Consider the following 21079-nt stretch of genomic DNA (forward strand, 5'->3'; position numbering starts at 1 on the left):
GCAGACTTCCTTCCTTCCTTCTTCCTCACTCAGCACTCCCACATCTCTCCCTAGTGCCACTTTTAAACAGTATTTTCTTTTTTTTAATTATTTTTAAATCAGTACAGCTGTTTAAACTGGGAAATAATCCAGCTGAAGTTGTTCTGTTTTTTGTTAGCCCCACCAAAACCAAAACAAAACCAAACCACCACCACTACAACAAGAAAATTAAACAAAGAAACCAAACCAGCTCTCTTCTTCCCAAAAGCGAGCCCTCATCAATGCACTTATTACTGTTCATGGAGACTTCATCCAAATTTTAAGCTGAGTAGGATATTGTATGAAAATTTCAGGAGAGTTAATTACTTCTGAACAGTTACTCTAATTCTTTCAGGTCATGCTCTATTTCAGTCTTGTTGGCTGAAACATTTTTTGTCTTGTAAGCATGAAACATACAGCTGCAGCACTGAGCCTCCCCTGTGCTTGCCTTTCAGATCTGTATGTGTATGCAGTGTTTGTGTGCTCAATAGGAATCATCAGTGTTCTCCTTTTTACACTCGTCATTCTCTGTCAGTCACTTCTGAACAAGAGGAGATGCACAGGTGAGTAAAATATCCTTCCTTGCTGGCTGCAAAACCCATACCAAAGAGGGAGAGGGGAGAAGGAGTGTGGAGAAAATGCAGGAAAGGAAAATATTTCCTTACTTCGAATTTAAATGAAAGCTGTATATATATGTATACATACATACATACATGTACATAGGTAGGAAAGAGCACTTTATTACTGTCAGAAAAAAATTGGATTCCTCCACAGGTTAATTAGAACAAAGGCATTTTGCTCCCTTTGAATAGCTATTTCACTTTAAATTTGAACTGGACTTTGCAAAACCTTTCCACTTTTCATAAACATGAGCTGGAGGTTGTTAGGACTTCCTTCAAAGGAGACTAAGTGCTGCTGCACTATTCAATTGCATTTTGACAAGATCTAGCTAAAATTGTGAAGGAATGGCGTTTCTGCAGACATTTTTAGAGGTTTTCTTTTATTCCATTTCCTCATCCCTACCTGTCTGGCTGTCAACATACTTGGGAAAATGAGGGTTGTTATTAGCACTCATTTGTAGTGTGCTTTGAACCTGAAGTATCATTTTGTTATTCAGATGTGCATTTTTACTATGGTCTTCCAAGATAAAGGACTACTATTTCATTTTTTTCCCCAGAGACAGTTTTTTAAAGAGGCTAAGCCTGCCTGAGTGCAGCCCTGTTAGAATCAGAATTGCTACTTCAGATCCGTGGAGTAACCAGTGGCAGCTCTGCTTTCATTTCTGTTTCAGAATGGTGTGTTTTAGAGACCTCACATTGGCAGAATTGAAAGAACAAAGGGCCATTTCCAAACAGAAGCTCTGACAAAAAGAGTTTGGTTAGTGATTCGCCTTGTTAACGACAGAAGAGAATTATGACTCGTTGCTTCTTCAGCACATCACATGTACGGCAGAGGAATATGCGAGTCAGATACACGAGGGAGAAGACACGTAAACCAGAACACTGATTTCTACAGAAGCCCTTGCCTGACCACAGCTGTGTTTCAGGCTACAGGTCCGATTTCCCGGTAGTACACTCAGTACTGTAACTCAAGTTCTGTTCAAACCCAGCAATAGTGCTTGCCAAAGAGGAAGAAATAAGATCAGTGTTATTCTTCCTATCCTGTTAAGTGATGACAAAGGTTTTGTGCCAAGGGAGTACCCACAGTTAAGTGTGTTGGTCATTGTGAGTCACCTTGCAGCCACAAGCACCGATTTATCCTCTTTTTTTTTTTTTTCCTCTAGCCAACATTGGGCCAGATTTTGTTTCTGCTTATGTTTATTCACTCTGGCATAAGTGAATGAGCAGCATGGAGAATATCTCTCTTCACAATGAGCCAACAGAAGCTAAATATAAAAGTAATATAGAGTACAAAAAGTATGTACAAGAGGGAAAAAGCAATTTCTTCTGAGCTGCTAAATTATTTTGTCCCTACCCTAATATCTGAAAAATAGCACACAACCAAAATTTATTTAGATTTTGAGCACTGTCCAGAAAACACTGGCAGCATTAAATGTGGTTCCAATGGAAATGTAACAATAAAATTTAGCAGATATGGACTCAGTATTCAACACCTATATATATAGCAAATATATGTATATATATATACACACTCAGTATTCAACATATATAGATACATACATATAATATAGCCTTTCACCCAGGGCTACCTGGTCAGATATTTTCCAGAGCATTAAGCAGCAGAGAATGAAAACAGCAGTGCTGTCTCATTCAGACAGTTAGAATAAGGCATCTCTCCTTAAAAAGTGTTACCTTACCTTCTTTCCATCCTTGTCACTCTGTACCTCCATCTTCCTCCAACATAGTGAAGCAATGGCTTCCATCACCTTCCTCCTCTTTCAAGAGAAGCCTGGCTCTGCAGTTTTCCTCAAAACTATGTCAGAGGCCTAGGACAACCAAACTACCTCCTTGCCCCACCTGCTGGGTGTATTTCCATTAGGGCTTCTCTCTGACTGTCTCCAGTCACTCTCTCAGGGGAACACACCTGAAACAATGCATGAACACACCTACAGTTCTCCTCCACTCTCCCCCCACCTTCTCTCCAAGTTCCTCACAGTTTCTCAGTCCCAACATCACAAAAATAATCACCTACCCCAGGCAGACAGCCCTTGGGCTTTGGTAGAAGTCTGCTCTTCACAGTCCTTGGATCAAAAGGTGAGAGCTTTTGCTCTAGGACAGAATAAAGTCATGCATACCTAGCAATTGTCAAATGCATTCCAACAGTGTAAATGGTATCTCTTGATGGATCAGACCTACTGTCCTAACTGTACACCTGAAGAAGATAGCAGAGATAGATGGAAATCCTGCCTTAGCTAGCCTAGATACAGAGACTTGGCTCTGGTGTGTTAGCCCCAGTTCTCAGTGCTCTCAGTTCCCCTTTCCTTTAGGTCTGAAATACAGCCCAGAAGGGACTATGCAGCTTCCTTAGGATAGAACAATTGAGGTAAGGGAAAGTGTGAAAAATTCTGTACACAGAAGAGAGTAATTTGGTAAGAATTGAAAAAATTAAGAGACAGTGTTTGTGTATGTCTATGTTCCATTACACAGGGTGCACCCTTTTTTTCTTTCTGAGAAATAAGTTGGCCCAGGTTAACCAGCAGAACCAGAGGCTCTCCTCCTGCCTGCCTTTCTCTGTGCTTAGCATATGACCCAGCTTGGGCAGAGCACAGAAACCACAAAGCCACAGAAGAGCATCTCAATAACCCTGGCTCCTGAAAGGCTGCAGGAGGGAAGCTGCCCTTGCTCCAGGCTACTGATTCAAAGCAGTATGAAGCAGATGGATTTAGGCAGTTCACACACATGAGCTGTCAGAGGTGGGTCTGGCTGGTCTAGACCTCCAGTTCGATCCTAGGAGGCAACCCCTGTATGCCTGAGGCTGCAGTTTAGCCTGCATTATGAATGGCAGTGGCTCCTGTGGCAGAATGGTTTATTTCGGGCTTCTGGAAATAAATAGAGGCACCATAAGGGAAGTCTTCAAAGTAAAATTACTGGCCTGCTGTGCTTTTCCTAAGCAAGCCGTCCCTTGGCTGGGCTGACCACTGGAATGAGAGCTGCCCAGTACTTCCACAGCAGATTGTTTCTGTTATTTGATACATTTACCTCTCCCAAACACAGCTTTGAGACAGACAGCGCTTTAATCCGCTATATATTGTGCTGATTGGCTGCTCTCCCACTGTGACCACTTGACACCTCTGCAGTCCCAGGAGCACTGGTCTACCTGCAGTGTCCATTTGTAACTTACAAACTGTGTTGGTGGGAAGCCACATTTTCTCTCTTTCTTTTCTTTAACAGTGAAGCATTACCTGGTGAAATGCCCCCAGAACAGGTAAGAGATTACTGTTCTCTTTACAATAACCAAGGCACCAGTTCCTTCTTGGTTTTGCTGTGTGTCAACTCTACCCAAAGCAGGTGATGGGAGCTTTAAGGCCTCTTCCAACCTAAGCCGTTCTATGATTCTTTTCTTCCATGAGTAAAGCTTTCTAAAGTGTCTGCTTTAGTGGAAAGCTTTTCCTTTACAGTTTGAATTGCCTTTTGCAGAAGCCTGCTTTGATCCTGTATGGCCTTCCAGGGTTTCTCAGCACCTCACCAGATGTCAATGGCTTAAGCCATCCTCCTACACAAAGCATACCACAATGTGACCAAATAAATCCTGCATACATAACTTGGACTGGGGCTCAAATCAGATTTTCTAGGCCCACACTCTGTTCCCAGCTGAAGACTCCAAGGGATGGGAAAACTCTATTTCTGTTGCAGTCATTAATCACTTTAAATAGTACTGACTGCCAAGTTTTCAATTGCACGGTGCTATAAAACTGATTTCCAACGTATGAGCTTCTTAAGATATAAACTGTGCTGGACCAGCAGTAAAAGAAAGATGACAAATATTTTTTTACAAACAAAAAAGATTAAAGAGTGATGCCTCATAATAATGGGAAAGAATAGCTGTTTCCCAGTTTTCAGTGACAAAAAACGTGTTCCTAGCATTATAGTTTAAATCCAGAATCTCTTGGTATCACAGACGCTATTTCTCATAGTATCTTTTTAGCAAACTGATTCTGTGCCAAGTATAGCATGTCCTAGATCCTCAACTGGGGTAATTTTTAGTGCTGTCTCATGAGATAATGGCTTTATTCAATCTAACCAACACTCAGATGTAAGCAAAGTCAAAAAAAGGCTACAGAGAGTTCAGGAGAGGTCAGTACAAACTGAAGCTTTCATGTTATTCATTGAAGATCTTTGTTCTATGACCCTAACCAGCCATTGCACCACACCAAAAATGTACAGACAGCTCAGCAGTTTTCATTTCTCCCTAGAAGTGTGCTGACTTCAGGGCTTTGAAATTAAGTGCCTATGAATGTGTTATCAGTATCACGATTTTTGTTCTGTTTCACTCTTATTACCTTTTATTTTTCATTCTCTACTCCAAACATGAACCATCAATTTCTTTAAACACATTAGGACTGTTCTTGTACCTAAATTTGTAAATGTATTAGACACACTATGATCCATATCTAATGCAAAACATTTGTTTCCATTTGTTCCTAGCCAAGGGTGCACTTCAAGGCATCACAAAACCTGAATTCCAAGCAGATCTCGTATTATGGCTCATCCAGATGTGTCACTGCTGTAGGTAAACCAACTGAAAGGAAAGAGATGCAGTTGTGTGAGCTGGCATTGGGCACTGCTCAATTCTAGCTAGGTGCCACCAGTGCACCTTCAGTGCTAAGGCCAGGCAGTAACAGTTTAGAAGTTCACAGACAATTTGAAGTGATAGAGGATATGAGAGGTGTAACATAGCCTCATCTATCTGCACTGCAGGTAGAACTTCACCTGCTATTCTCTAGAAGTATTTGCTAGCATGTCTTGGAACTTAATTCCAAATATTTAAACAATTTTAACAATTTAAAACATTCAGACTTAGAACCCAGGTCAAACTGATGAACATATTTGCATGAGATTCCTGCCAGTCAAAAGGGTTCAGCCTAGACTAGAGAGGCTTAGCTCCAACTCCCCTAGCAATATTTCAAGTTGTGAGAGCAGTGAGAATCCAGTTTCAAAATTACACGACTAGTCTGGTGTCTAAGAACTGTCAGCACTCCTGCTGCAGTAATACGTAAGCATCTTAAAATATTTCATGTTTTGATATCATAATGATAGCTTCACTTAATTGTAAACTGAAGCTAAGTGATGTGAGCCCCAGGACTCACAAAATAGCCTCAGCAGAAAAGACAATTAAATCCAGATTTCCTGAGTGGAACAAAGCAAATGTTTAGGCTTTGGCTTACTGTTTGACCAATAACAAATTAAGGGAAAAAAATGAGTTAACCCAAACCCATTTATTTCCCACATTTTAAAAATAAAAAACTAAATAAAAAGCATGGTTATTTTGGGTTTTCCAAACCACTTAATTCTATTTTCTGAGGTTTTCTTTAAATATCCTCTTTCTTTAAATATCCTCCTTCTTATTATCTGCCTTGTTATTGGATCATTTTGCCAGTGTTCAGATAAAGAAACCCTCAGGAGGTGTAACTTAGAAAATGGGATTTTTTTTCCTGCCCTTTATTTATTTGTTTTGGCCTGAGCTCTCCTCCAGTCCTTCTGCCACTGCTCTTCCAGAGACAATTCAAGGTACAAAAAGCCATTCATCCCAGTGCCTTGGTCCCACACCACCAATCTGACAGTGTAGGAGCAAGTTCTGCCACACTGAACCAGAACCAAGTAACCAACTCCCAGGCACCTTCCCACACAGCCGTCTGTGCTGCCCAGGGAGGTGGTGGAGTCGCCGTCCCTGGAGGTGCCCAAGAAGAGGCACTGAGGGACATGTTTAGTGGGCATGGAGGTGACAAATTCATGGTTGGATGAGATGGCCTTAGTGGTCCTTTCCAACCTCTATGATAACCCTTGTCAGATCGTTGACAAGAGGGAATAGCTGACCAAGACAGCCAGAGGAGTAGTCCCACATCTTAAGGGTAGCAAGGCACCAAACGGGAGCAGTTTTCCAGCTCTTGACATAGTGTACTCCACAATTACCAGCCACAACCTCCAAGGAAATCACAGTCCTGGTGACACAGCTCTCAGCAACCTTCCACAGGCTTTCTTCTCCCCAAACTCCTGTCTCTTTCTCACTCTAAAAGCTCATTAGATCCTTCAAGAAACGCAGGTGACTGTTGAAATAGAAGCTGGGAGGCCAGAGAAGGAGCTGGAGATAAAAAGTAACTTTCTTCCTTAAGGCAGAACAAGACAAGTTCACAAAGACACAGTGTTTCAGAGCCAAGGAGTCTTTTCTTAGCCTCCTTGTTTGGCTCGAGGAGCTCAGTTAGGAGACAGCAAGCACAATTACTGTCTCTTTCAGAATCAGTTAACCCTGTACAGACCTGGCACTTACAAGAAAAGTATAGGCCATAAATACATTATTCTGTAGCTTCACATTTTCAGCAGCCAAACAGGAATAACGAATGCAATGAAGTGACACTGAGCCTTTTCATATATTGTGCTAAAAGCAGCAATATTAGAACAGTAGTATCTTTAAGCTGTACGTCTGCCTTAATGAACAAAAACACCAAACAAAAAGTGACTTCTCTCCCCATTTTGATGCTCTCTGTCCTTTGCAGTTTGCTGTGTTTGAGCAATGGAGCTGGGCAGGACAGCTTCATTTGCTGCTGGTTTAAAACAATTTAACATCTTGATTTTAATAGAGAAACAAATGGTTGTTGTGGGATAGGTTCACAGTTATGCAGGCAGACTTTAAAATTACTTTAATGCAACCCTCAGTTTACATAATTGATGTGATTTGTTTATAAGTTATGAAAATATTTTACTTCTTAAATATTTTTTTAAGAAATTTGGAAGAAAACTTATGCTTTAGAGTGAATACAAGGAACAGAATTCAGCAAAATCAGCAAACCAGAGGCTTTTTAATTGACACAAGCATAAATCCAGAGTGATTTCACCAATGATAGTGATATTCATTTGGATTTACAGCTGTGCAGAATTGTAATGCCTGTTATTTTGTTATTCTTGTGTGGGCAATAGATGAGACATCCCAACTTTCATTAAGACTTTGGCCCTGTTTGAATATTTAATTCTATTAATAAAAAGAGAATGTTTCATTATGCAAAAGAACCTGGAGAGGAACAGCATCTTGGGACAAATGACTTAAAATTCAGAGAATTCAATACTGTCTGTATTATTGCTGTGGAGAACCTGACAGGGTCCCACTGCGTGGTGTAATACACCAGCACAGGCCAGGACCATCCCCACAGCCATCCTGCATCACTACCATTATTTTAGATAACTTCTTGGATATAAGGAAGAAAGCTTTTACAATAATAGTGGTGAGGTATTAGCACAGGTTGCCCAGAGAGATGGTAGACCAAGCCCCATCCCTGGAGACATCCAAGGTCAGGCTGGATGGGACTTTGAACAACTGATCTCACTGTGTCCCTGTTAATTGCACAGGAGTTGGACCAGGTGGGGTCCTTTCTGACTCTAACAGTTCTATGATTCTGTTTCACATTAGTTGCAAGCTAGCATGTGGTGACAGAATCAAATAATTGCAACCTGACTGCGTATCCAAGCCCCTCAATATTCAAAGCAGGGTTCTATTGTCTCAGACTTTGGGACATACATTTGATACTTGGACTAGATGATCTTAGTGGCCTTTTCCAACTTCAAGGCTGAAGAAATGCAAGAAATTGCAATGCCCTCTCAGAGGCTTTTCAGTATATCCCCAGGTCAGAATCCAAGTTGTTTGGTTGAGACTTGCACAAGTGAAAGGCAGTCATGTCTTCTTGCATGAACGCACTGGCACTATTTGTCCCTGAACTGCCTTCACTTGTCCCTCTGCATTGCAGCTCAGGGGAGACTGTGACCAGTGTGACGAGCTTGTCCCCTCTGCAGCCCAAGAAGGTGAAGAAAAGGAAAGAGAAAGCAGAGCTGCCACCAGCCATCCCAGAAAAAGGTATGAGAATGGAGATGCAGAGAGAGTTCAAAACTGGGCATACCAAGGAGGGAGAGTTGTGCTTGTGGTGACAGGGCTCTGCCAGCAGTAGGGAGGGAAAGGAACTGGAGGATTTCTGTGTATTATATCACAAGTGACCAGCTCTCAAGAGCTGTGTTGACCCTGGCTTCTGCATACAAACAGCATCTTTTGCATATCAGATCTTTGAATCTTACATTTTTTTCCCAATTCATAAGCCCAGTGCTTCATAGTAAAGTAAGTTATCTGAAATATAGCTCTTACACTAATATAAGTACAGGTATTTATTTACTCCCAATCCACTATACATCTCTGATTTATAAATTGTTAATGCATATGCTAAAAAATGACAGTGAATTACAGTAACTTGAAATGACCCCTTAATATTTATTTCCACAGCTCCAATACCTAATATTCCTAAGCCCAAGCTCTTGAAACCTCAAAGAAAATTGATCCTGGTAAGTAATTTTCTGTGACATTTTCTCCATATTTTTCTCTCAATGTGATTGCTGCAATGTTGCCAGAACTCCAGGTTCAGAAAAAGCAAGTTGGCTTAAAAATCACAAAAATGTTTTTTTTTTTTTTTTTTTTTAATACAGTAACACTTACTGGCACTGCTGCCTGGAAAGCTATGGATGTCCCATCCCTGGAGACGTTCAAAGCTGGGCCCTGACCTGGTGGGGAGCACTAAACCCATGGCTGGATGATCTTTAATATTCCTTCCAACCCAAACATTCTGTAATTCTATGACTTTGTAAAGTGATGAATTATCTTGGCTCTTTTCATTTTGAGCACTAGGTTACACTGGATTATATTTTCCCACTTTCTTGCAGTTGTTGTGCCTACAGATTTAGCTTGTTCTTAAATGAAACTTGCTTGATTCTCACGTGCTGCTGGGAGCTGGTGCTCGGGAGAACGTCTCTTTTCAGCAGATAATAGTTGTGCTGCCTTCGTGACTTTTCAAGTCAGAAAGAGGGGGACTGGATTCTGCCCCATAGTGGTGTAAGTCAGCAATAGCTGAAGGGATGAAATGTATATTTGCAGCTCGTAATAAGGTAGAAGAAATCTTAGATCTGCTTTCTAGTGGGCGTGACTTTCTGTTTATAAACACCTGTGGATATTTGCTAGCCAAACCAGCTAGATGAGCAGGTGCACCTGGCCCAGACAGCTGGGGTAGCAGAGACAGCTTTATAGCAGTTATTTCAACTGCATCTATGGCCAGGCCTCTGCAGGGCTCCCTATGGACTCAATAGACTGAGGTGAGTTGGAGCAGGAGCCTAGCTCTACATTTTTGGGGATACTTTCTCCCTTTGCTGGCAATGGAGAGGGTGATTAACTCCCTGACTTCAGCAGTTGGGTGGATGTGGGTGCCTAAAGTTATGTTGTGTGAGTAACCCAAATGCCTCTGCAATGAGCTCACTTTCAGGTGAGGATTGGGAGCCTTCCCACCAATTGTCACAGAATTTTCCCTGCCCTTTTATGCATGGTCAGGGCACAGCCTGGCTACCTTGGCACAAGGCATTTTTTTAATCCTCAAAAATCTCTCAGATTTTAAACTTTCCATCCCCTTTGGGGTGAAAAAAAAATTGCCATCCTGCCAAAATTCTGCAGGATAAGAGATTGCTTTCCTTCCAGCTGTAATGATTGCACAGCTGGTGTCAGCAGTGGGCCTTTTTTCCACAGATGGCACAGAGCTGGAATGAGAGACTCAAACTGTGGAGGTTTCAGGGCTTCTTCTTGCAGCTTCCCTGTGCAGCCCAAGGAAGTACCACACCAGGAGAATATTCCAGAAAATCTAAGCAAACAAGCTTGAGTATAAGGAAACATTACAAAATAATTCCAGTGTTTTGGGAAAAATTTTGTAATAACCTAAATACTGGCAGAATTATTTCCAGAGGACATGTGCTTTTGGTTTCTTGAAAGATGTTTATAATAAACCAGCAAATTTCTTTTGTTGTTAACATGCTAGAGTGGATTGCAGTATAATTTTACAAGAATACAATAACCTGGATAAAATATGGACATAATCTCAATGAAAATTAAAAACAAAAAGAGAAAACCTAATATCATGTTCAATTGCACAGCTTTGAGTAAAGCTTTTTAAAAACTCTGCTTATGTCATATTGCTTTTGCTTTAGCCAGAACAACAATTCTATGCTCCCCTTGTTGCAAAAACATTCCCCATCAGTGTCATTCTCTATTAAGATCAGTGAGAAATGTGTACAGATCAGAGGAAATAGAGATGATGAACTGCAAAAAGGGATGGGTTTTATAGCATGCAAGAAGCCCAGAGAGTCATTAGGAAGAAGAAAATTCTAGAGGCCCACAAATTCTTCTCTCTAAGGAAGATTCAGCTACAGCCTTAAGTACATAGCCCTTTGAGTTGGTAGCTACAAATCTTGTACTTCTTCAACCAAATTTTTTGGTAAACGTTTCATTGCCTCCTAGAGGTTAGTTGTTATAGTCCAAGAGTTTCAGGTGCTGAACATAGAAATGGAAAGGTTTTCACAAACATTTGCACCACCAAACATAGGAGTTGTTGTGAGATTCACTGGAGCTAATGGAAAGAACTTGGTTTCAAGTTATACCAAATACTGCAAACTTGAGTAAAAATTTTACTGACTTCATCTCCTTTATATTAAATTATAAGGAAAGGAAAGTCTGTGCAGGTAAGGCAGAATCCAGGAAATATTCCTGATTCTGCCACTGACGAGTCAGATTGTCATCCCACTTTGTAAACACATGAATCCATGTTACAAATGATGCCTCTGGTCCTAGTTCCTTCGATACCCTATAAATGTAAAGCACACGGTCCATAGGAGTTGGCTTCTACTGCTCCCGCGTTGATAAGTTGTTACTGGAGGGCATCTGAGTTCTGTTAATCACAGGACACATATTGGTCCTGTTTGTATTCTAAAGCAGAGAGCTTCCAGTAACTGTATTTGAGCTATCTGTAAGAAGCACCTCTATCTACAGCCCATATAGTGCAGACAGCATTGTTTATCCTGGCAGGGGCCAAATCAAATGGGAAGCTCAGATTTTTTTTTTTCCCAGCTTTGAAAAATCCCATCCTTATTTTCCATTGCAGGCTAAGTGCTGGACAGTGTGCTGCATGCCAGTCAGTGCATGTCAGGACAGTCCCTGCACAGAAAGCGCTGACTCTGCAGTGAGCAGTGTGTCTGAAAGCCTGCCGTTTGCTAGCAACTCATCCAGGCACAGCTGTCCTGATTCTGCTGTGTCTGCAAGGCAGAAGGGAGTTGTTTTGAACACGAACTCATGTTTGACTCCTGTGGAACTGAGAAGGCCACATTTCGCTCTCACTGTCCACATGTGTTCAGCCAAATTAAGCTTATTTCGCATTTAGCTCAGTGTTCTATATATGTGTATAATTCCAAATCAAGGAATGAAGAAAGGCGCTCCTAGAGCTGCCCAGAAGCTGAATGTTCCTTCACCTGAAAAATCATTTTGACTTTTAGGTTTCAGGAGTATGTTTGCCACTGTACAATTAACCAACCAGACCCACTGCATATCTAAAGCGGTGACTTTGGTGTCCTTTTGCGAAAGGGTGTAGCTGTGCAAGTGCATGATCTGCAGTCTCAGAATTGCTTCAGGGAGCACTGAAACATACATAGAGAAGCTCCTTTTGCTTTTTGCATGCAGACGAATTTGTGCATTCTAAATGATGCTCCAAGCTGTTATCCTACAACTTCAGCCTCACAGGAATACAGGAACAAATTTTCCCAGTGCAAGGTTATTATGCACGATTAACAGATTTTTTTCCTCCCCTCTTTTTCATCTTACAATTAGGCAGTACATTATTCAAAACCAGTCTTATGCTGTGTTCAGCATGCCAGCTAGGAAAAATGGGCTCATCATTTTTTGTGCAACAAGTAGAACTGCTGATAAGTCTCAACATGATCTTTTCTTTCTTAAACAAAAGGCAAATGAAATACTGCTCAGTAACCTCTAGGACTCCGGATCAGAGAACTATCATGTCTCTCTTCCTCGTGCATGATTTTAAATTAAAAGCCATCCTCTGCTAGAGGTTGTTTCCTCCACAACATGTAATAGTCGGTGATTTAAGATCCCAGTTTCTCAAGGTATTATTTATCTCCACAGACTTCAAGTAACATTGTGTATGATATACAAAGAAAAAATGAATTTTTTTTTCCTCAACTCCCTATGATCCTTGAATATTTCCATCCAGTCCACATAATTTATTTCTCTGCCAGATGATGTCTCTTCAGCTGTCTCTCATTAAGGTGTGAGTTGTCCATTTCTTCATGAATATCATTTATATTGTCAGTTTGAAACTCAGAACAAGTCATATTCAAAACTGTTGAGTTATGTCTACTTTCACATTCAGGTCCCACATTGCTACCTTTACCCTAAGAAAGAACAGGTTATGTAAATACAGAAAAACTCTTGCTGGAATTGTGCTGAGATTTGTGTATTTACAAAATCCTACAGTGGATGATTTTTATGTGATAACACCTTTGGAACACTAATCATGTCTCACCAGAAAAATCCTTCAGCCTTTTTGAAGGACTAAGAGAAATCAGCCTGATCTCTAGCAGTGTTCGGAATCAAGAAATAACTCTGTATAACACATACAGCAAAATAATATGTGGCATAAAGTATTAGCAAAGGGAAAGACTCTTCTGCAAAAGCTGTTAAAACAGTCAGGACAAACCTCTGCCAGGTACATTAACTCTATTAATGAAGAAAGATGAACTATCTCCCTATAGATACCACTAGCTTTATGTCTATGGGATTCTGTTTCTTTAAAATAAATGTTTCAATAGAACTTAGTGAATCATCTTTGTTTCTGACTTTGTTATCATAACTTCTGTGGGATTCAAAAGCAAAATTTATATGTGGTGCTGTAAGAGGGCTCACAAATTATTGTGGATGTTGTTTCCAGTGACAAAGCCGCTTCTTGAGATTAAAAACCAGGCATCTTAGTGGAAAGAAGCCATCATTTTTTTAATTTGATAGTGCCACTAAAAGACATACTTCCCACTCCACGATTTTCCAGTGTCAGATTTCTGGGCCTTGGCACAGAGAGCACAATGGCTCCCTAGATACTGCAGAACTCCTACTGGCCAGCAGTTGCATTTCTGAGAGATAATTCAACTCACAGATCTAGCTTCAGCTTCTCACAAAGGTCTGTAGAAGTCATTTTTTAAGTCCGCCTCTGTTCGGTGATAATTCAATTTGATCAATAAGCAAAATTTTCTTAACCTCATCTCTTGTTAAATTCATTCTGCATCACATCCCAAACAAGTCCTTCACATGCGTTTATGTGGAGACAGGATTCTAAGGCAAATGTCTGAAGCAGTAGTCAATGATGCACTTAAGACTAGTGAATAGGGAAGTGAGACCTTGCCTGCTTACTTTTGTTGTAAACTAGAATCAATAGGGTATCAATATTATTTTTTAAATTAGAAACTTACAATCTATGATTTGTTTTGCTGTTTTCACAATGACCAATAAGGTGATGAAACAGTGAGGCTCTAAGTGCAAGCTGGCAGCAGTTGTTTTTCACAGAATCATAGAATAAGCTTAGATTGGAAGGGACCTCAAATATCACCTAGTTCCAACCCACCAGACTTGTTTTCCAGACAAGTTAAAATTACGAGGTTAGTATTTGCTTGTTTTCTCTATACATATTTCTGAATTTGAGTAGAAGTAGTCTTAGTTAAAACTTAAAAAATTCAGTCTGACATTGCTCACAGTAAACATCTTTGATGCTGCCATTAAACAACCCAGCTGAGCTTTAGAAGAACAAAATTGACCTATCTGGTCATAATCAGGACATAATCAGAGTAATTTTCATTAAAATCTCAACTCATAAAGGTTTTTTCTATGCATTTTTGTGCTGGACAAACTCAATGAACAAAATTGTGCATACACATACTGTAGCTTTTTTTAAATAGTTACGTGTAGGACTTCACAGGTTGTCTTTTTGAAAAAATGTTCCTATAACTGAACTCTTTCAAATAGTTGCCCAAAGAAAGAGCTGTGACTGAAATAAATAAAAATTAAAACTGGAAGTGATTTTGTATTTGCTAGAGGATACACTGGAAAATGATGACTCTCTTCCTAACGTATTTCTGCAAAGGGTGTGATTCCAAGACAAGAACAAAACAGATGAACAAGATAAAGGTCGCATCTAGAAATGTCACTTTGGAACAGATCTCTATTTAAAGAAATAATTTCAATATAATTTTAGAACAAAAATGTAATATTTCAGGAAAAAAAGACATTGTAGCCATAGAAATCTCAATGACTTCGTAGGTGGAGAGCCAGGATGGAAAGAAAGAGGTAAACAGTCAGTCATTCCCTGCCTCTTGCTCTTCTGTCCAAATGTCAGTCCCACTTCAAACATCAGTTACTGAAAGTCACACTGTTGTTCCAAAAAGGAGGGGGTGGCAGGATTCCAGGCTTACATTGCCAAATGAGAGATGAAATCACAGAATTAGTTTTCTTTTTCTACCTGCTCAAAAGAAAATAATTGTGTTTGGACAAACAAACCACCAAAATTGAATTAAATATGTGGTTGATAAATGAAGTATGGAAGAACGCGTGGAGAAACAACCCTGGCTACCATAGGTACTCTAAAGTAGCGTTGGCTTCCATGTGCAGTTATTACACATCCTTTGCTGAAAACTCTATACACTTCACAATTTTGAACCTCCTGTGTGTTTCCTCATATTTTCAATCAAATTATTACATACTAGAAATATGCATAAGGGAAATTATTCTACACATTTTATGGTGTGCTGTTCCTTGTAGCAGTAATTGAAGTACCTTTTCCACTTATGAAAGTACTAATTTTATTTGGTTTTATTGCTTTTCTAGATGTAATTATTTATTTAGTGTGTTTTGGCTTTATTAAATTATGTTTACTATAGGAACATCATAAAAATGTATGAAAACAACACATCAGCCACTACTGCCCAATGACCTGTTTTGGGGAATCTAGTGTTATTTTTCATATCCAAACATAATAGAATAAAGTAAGAATAAAGAGATAATCTACACTGGAAAACAATGCAATTTTGAGATAATACAATAAAACACCTGGACAATATGATTTCATAAATCTTAGTTCTGAAATTTACATGAGTTGGGCGTTGATGTGGCTATTTTAGGACATGCTGCATTTTCTAAATGGAAACATAACATAAAATGCAATTAAACAACGAAAGGGGAAAGCATATACAGATTTAGTATGCCCTCAGCAACTTATTTCTACAGCACAATGAAAACATTTCCACTTCAAAAATGTATTGGATCGGTCTTTGGAAAAGTGGAGTTTTAATCTAACAATGAACAACAGCTTGTTTGTAATGTTTTATCAGATTCTTTTTTAGGAACCTTCAGTGTTTGCAACATATCATTCTATTCAGGGTCAGAGGTGACTCCCACTAAAGCCAACAGCAAAACTCCCAGTAACTTCAAACAGAGGCTAGATCTACTAAGCTACACCAAGAACAAAACCTTCAGCGTTTGCAGGAGTTACTGTGATGTCCACCATCAACCTAGCTCACTTTCAACTGAATAGACAGGCAGGTATAGTTTTGAGGTCTGTAAAGGAATACTAAACAAAAAAAGGCAAAAACAATTGCCTATCTAACCCTGAGGTTAGATACTTTCATGCCAGAAGGAGGAGAAATGTAATTAATCACAGCAGATGACTAAGAGCTTTTTTAACTCTTTAACCCATAGCATGGATGCCTTTCTGACCTTTTAAGTCACTCCCAATATGTGATCAAAAAGGCTTCCTTTCTGTGCTATTTATGAGATCCAGTTGCAGTCCATACAATGTTCTTTTATATTATTGCACCAGAAAAATCCATGAAAGGAGGAAATTTTGTGAAGTCAGTAGTGAAGCATTCAGTAGCAAATAAGAAGCAGAAGTTGAGATCAAGTAAGGCTACCCTTGCAAGGTAGGGGAAGATCATATGAAGAACCAAGTGCAAATATTAGAATCGTATAGAAGGCCTTTACTCACACGCACAGATCAGCTGACTGCAGCAATAGCACTTGCAATAGCAGCTGCACAGAGTATTTCAGTATCAGATCTACAGAGGAGAATTAAGATTAAATTCATGCAGGAAAACCGTAAGCTGATCCACCCAGAGGGAAACAATCTGAAACAAAGAGTGCGAGCAACTGTCAGGGCACAATGAAAGGATTCCAGGAAAGCACAAAAGACAGGAAGTGAGGGAGCAGGGGGACTGGTTTCAGAGAATATTCAATATTTATTTTGAATATTATCTTAGTCAGAAGATAATATAGTAATTATTCAAACACTTCTAAAGGAAACAGGAATCGTGTATTAAGTCAGAAAGGACAAAACAGCAGTAACCAAAATGCAAAGGAATCCTGATTTGGGAAAACATTTTTTTGTGTATGTTTTTTTCCCCCCTTATAATGCTTGAATGGGGGAAACTTTCTGAATTTTGAGTCAGTTTTCAGTTTGCAGCTGGAGAGCCTTTCCTGGTCTCAGAGATACTTTCCTATGAGGTATAGTTTTGTGACTGCAACAAACTGCTTTTTTTTATGGTCCTTCTCGGTCTTCAACATGAGAACACCAGAGTCTTTGCACTTAACCCTTTTCTGAGGAACACAGACTAACTTTCCATGGACAAACTGGAGCTGGGTTGAAATCCAAAGCTCAGATACAACCTGAAAGCAACTCCTTTGTTTGTGGCTATAACTGGTGAGGCACAAAAGTTACTTTTATTTCCTCTATTAGCTACATTTAGTACAGAGTAAATTTGTTGGCAGCAGAGTAGAACAAGCACGCTTGAGAGAAGAAGTACACTCTATTCAATTGGATACTTAAAGTGATTTTTACATTCAGTGATAATGGAATTATAACTAATTTGTTGTTTGTCTCCTAGCCAAAAATTGCTGAAGAGAATTTAACATATGCTGAACTTGAACTTATGAAGCCCATTCAGGAGGCCAAAGGCATTCCCAGTACAACAGTCTACGCACAGATACTCTTTGAGGAGAACAAGCTGTAACAGTTCATGCCTGTGTAACTGTCCTTTGTGTTCTATTTAATTCTTGCTGTGCTGTTTATTTATAAAGACCATACAAATGTCCATATTTTTTTATTGACATTCATGTGCTTTTGTATTTCTATATGACTTTTAAACAAAACGTAGTTGGAAGTAATCACAGAATAAGCAGCTGATTGACAAGTGACATCCCAGAGACACCCTTGCAGTGTTTGCCCCCTCCATTTTAAGGAGAATGAAGCTCCACTTGGACATTTTCAGTGCTAATCTTCATTCCTTCTTTGGCATTAATGTGACAAGTCTAGCTGCAAACATGGACATCTGAGCCACCTCAGAAATACCAGCAGCAGGATCAGAGCACATCAGCTTCCTCCACCAAAGAAAGACCACTGACCAGAAGTTCATCAAATTTTTGCTGTTCGTCCTATCAGAAAAATATTAATTCAGTAAAACTGAGATTTTTTTTTCCACAGAAAATGGATATCTAGGATTACTTTTTCTGCCTTCCCCCAGCTCATAGTAGTTATCAAAATTTTGGTTTCTGTATTTCCAACTTCCCTTTCTATGTACCCTTCTTATGTACTTCAAATCGAACACTTCAAAATAATCCAAAGGAAACATTCTTTGTTAAACCACACCAATCTGAGGAAAAATATTTATAGTTTGGGAATATTTTCCAGGATTTGATGCTTTTATAGTTCTGGTTGAGAATAGGAAAAAGCTGATAGTATGAAACTTCCCGAGAACCAGGACACTGGTTTTGGCCTTCCTGTAGGCTGGTGCTCCTAAACCTGCAAAAGTTGCCTCCTGTGGCATATTAGCAAGCTGCTGCTGTGAAAGGAAAATCACAGATCATCTCCTTTAGCACAGAGCAAACTCTGTAATACCCTGCTTACTTACCTTGGAGTTGTTTCTCTGGAAAGGCAATGGCTTGGGAGGTAGGAAACTAGGCTGCACAAATGCTCTTCTTGCTTCCCCTCTTTCTAGCTGAAAGGGATTCTTCCTTTTCCTGTGATATCCACTGATGAAATTTGGTTACTCTCTGGCATGCCAGTCATGAAAGGACTGGTGTTTTCAAGCTTCTGAATTTGCAATGCTCTGTCTACACTCATGGTTGGGGTTGAACACCCAGCTCCTTTCTGCTGTTGGAAGCTTTAATCCTTGAGTAACTGCAGAGTTAACAGGGACATAAAAGCATGGGTTCTTTAGCCCACTCTCAGGCCTGGATGTGTAACGTTCAGCATATGCCAGGCGCTCTCCAGGCATACATAAGGCAGAGGCAGCCTCCTGATGGGCATTCATTCAGCAACTTGTGGGTTTTTGAGTAGCACTGTTGGGCCACGTGCTTTGAAATTTAATCAAGTTTATCCAGGTATCTTCTTCCTTCATAGGTCAGGTCTTCACAGTGACACAGTAAGTTCATGCCAGGGCTCAGAGCACAGCTGGGAGCCCTCATGCTGCTGTTAGCACTTGGGAACAGAGGGCAATAGCAGCACTTCAGGGAGGAACATGTCACAGAGAAGAGCAGTCTTTGGATGACATTAACTGCTTTAACTGCATGATATTAACTGCTTTTAGACTTTTCTTGAATGGGGATAGAGATTACATTTCATACATAAACTGTTACCTTGTAGCCAGATTGAGTAAATGTGAAATGCAGCCACCTGTTTCCATGCTAGTTGAAAACTTCTCTCATAAGAGAAGAATTCAAGATTTGTCAGGCTGGCCTTTGTGTACAGTACTAATCCCACCCCTGGCTTCTCATTGAAGTGGTTCTTTCCAAACTAAAGCCAGCTTTTATTAATAGGTTTATTGCTAGCAATTATTTGCATTTTTTATGTTTGGGTTCATGAGCTGTCAAGGATGTTTGTTTTGCCTTCTCATTACCACAGGAATTTAATCACCCACCAAAACAACATGGCATCATTCCTTATTCACTCTTGAGCTTTCAATTCGACCAAAAAAACCTGGTGCTTAAAGAATCTTTAAACATTCAGGGGATACATTCCGTAACATTCAGAGTCGGAATATTCAGAGAGGAGAGCTGTAAGGAAAGCATTGCAAAGTTACAGGGCTTATTAGTATTTTTAATTCCAAAAGAATTACAAGCCTAGCACATTACTAATTTGGTCACTTAACTGCAAAAAACTACACAAGTTTGGTATATAAACATTGCTTTTATGTTCAAGTGGCCATTATATCCATTGTTCAGACAAGTCCTCTACTGTATGCTTATGCCCAGTATTTTAATGAATACCATTCTTTGTGTATTAATATATATATATATTCTTGTTTATGTTTCATATCTAATTCCCCAAAATAATAGTTAATTGAGCTAAATAAATTACCTTTTTTGTTGAGATAATTTCTCCCAGTCTGTGTAGGATTTATTGCTTTTAGAGAATGATACGAATAACATTGTCAAAATGTAAGGCACAAGATAATCTCAGTAGGTGAGAACTGAATTTTTCATTCTGCAGAAAATTCCATGATTTTTAAATGTTTTCCATTTGTGACAGATGTAAATCACAGCAGAATCCTGACAGCTGAGTCAAGAGAGGCTGGAAACACTATTTAGGATAACACCTGTCTTCATGAGCAGATGTCTCCTAAGCTGCTTCTTGCACAGTATTCATCCAGATTTACTAGTATGAGATCATTTTACTGGAGAAAGTAAAACATTATCCTTCCCCTTGCAAGTAATTGTGCATTTCTATGTTTCAAAGCAATTCAATACTACAGAGAAGAAACTTTCATCGAGTATAACCTAGTAGAAATACAGAATAAAATGGATTTAGCTCCTAACAGGAAGTGCAAGGTAGAATTCACTCCGACCTAACTCCATCATGCTTAAGCAGAATAGCAGCAGAGCTGAATGTGGTCCACCTTTTTTTTTTTTTTTTTTTAGAGACAGGAACTCCCATGAAGATTCTTAAGACCTCATTTAACAGTGGTTGAAATCTGCTGAGTCACACAATTTTGGTTACTCCTTCTGGTGTCATTGGTAAAACACAGCCCAGTGTTGAAATTTTAACAAATACAGCTCTATTAGCTTCAGACCAATTTAGTGTCAGATTGTTAAATGTTAATGTACTGCACTCTATAGCTGTAAACAGAATTAGAGATGTGTACAGCTTTGGTTAAATGCGCCTTGTTCCCCCACATTAAATTTTATTACCAGAATCCTCCACCAGCAAATAGGAGTAAATCATATTAGTGTTGCAGGCTGTGTGGGAGTTGATTTTGCAGCCCAAGGAAGGGGAGTTTTTATCACTCTTTATTACAACTTTCTAATGGTAGGTGTGGTTGGAATGTCATTATCTCTGTAATTACAAGCAAATTATTTGTTTTAGAATAACAGTAACAGAATAGTGGAGTTCTCTTCTTTAAGAAGTTCAAAAAACTTATATCCTTAGCCAGGGTTTGGCCAAGTTCTGCTGGCATAGCTGGACTCAGATCAGCTGAAATTTTGTTTGATCTTTTAT

General features: G+C 39.5%; 1 protein-coding gene across 2 annotated transcripts in view; it reads left to right on the top strand.

The window, feature by feature from the left end:
- Nucleotides 1-19959, top strand: part of VSTM4 (V-set and transmembrane domain containing 4) — a 32423-nt gene extending 12464 nt beyond the window's left edge. Inside the window, exons 4-8 of one of the 2 annotated variants that reach the window (XM_052677731.1) lie at nucleotides 474-581; nucleotides 3870-3903; nucleotides 8432-8538; nucleotides 8956-9014; nucleotides 9156-17464. In XM_052677731.1, coding sequence (XP_052533691.1) covers nucleotides 474-581; nucleotides 3870-3903; nucleotides 8432-8538; nucleotides 8956-9014; nucleotides 9156-9158 — 311 coding nt within the window. In that variant the 3' untranslated portion in view covers nucleotides 9159-17464. The other variant, XM_052677730.1, reaches the window with a different exon arrangement.
- The last annotated feature ends 1120 nt before the right edge of the window (nucleotides 19960-21079 follow it).

This window comes from Tympanuchus pallidicinctus, unplaced genomic scaffold (genome assembly GCF_026119805.1).
Source record: "Tympanuchus pallidicinctus isolate F22 unplaced genomic scaffold, pur_lepc_1.0 scaffold16, whole genome shotgun sequence".
Classification (NCBI taxonomy): Eukaryota; Metazoa; Chordata; class Aves; order Galliformes; family Phasianidae; genus Tympanuchus; species Tympanuchus pallidicinctus.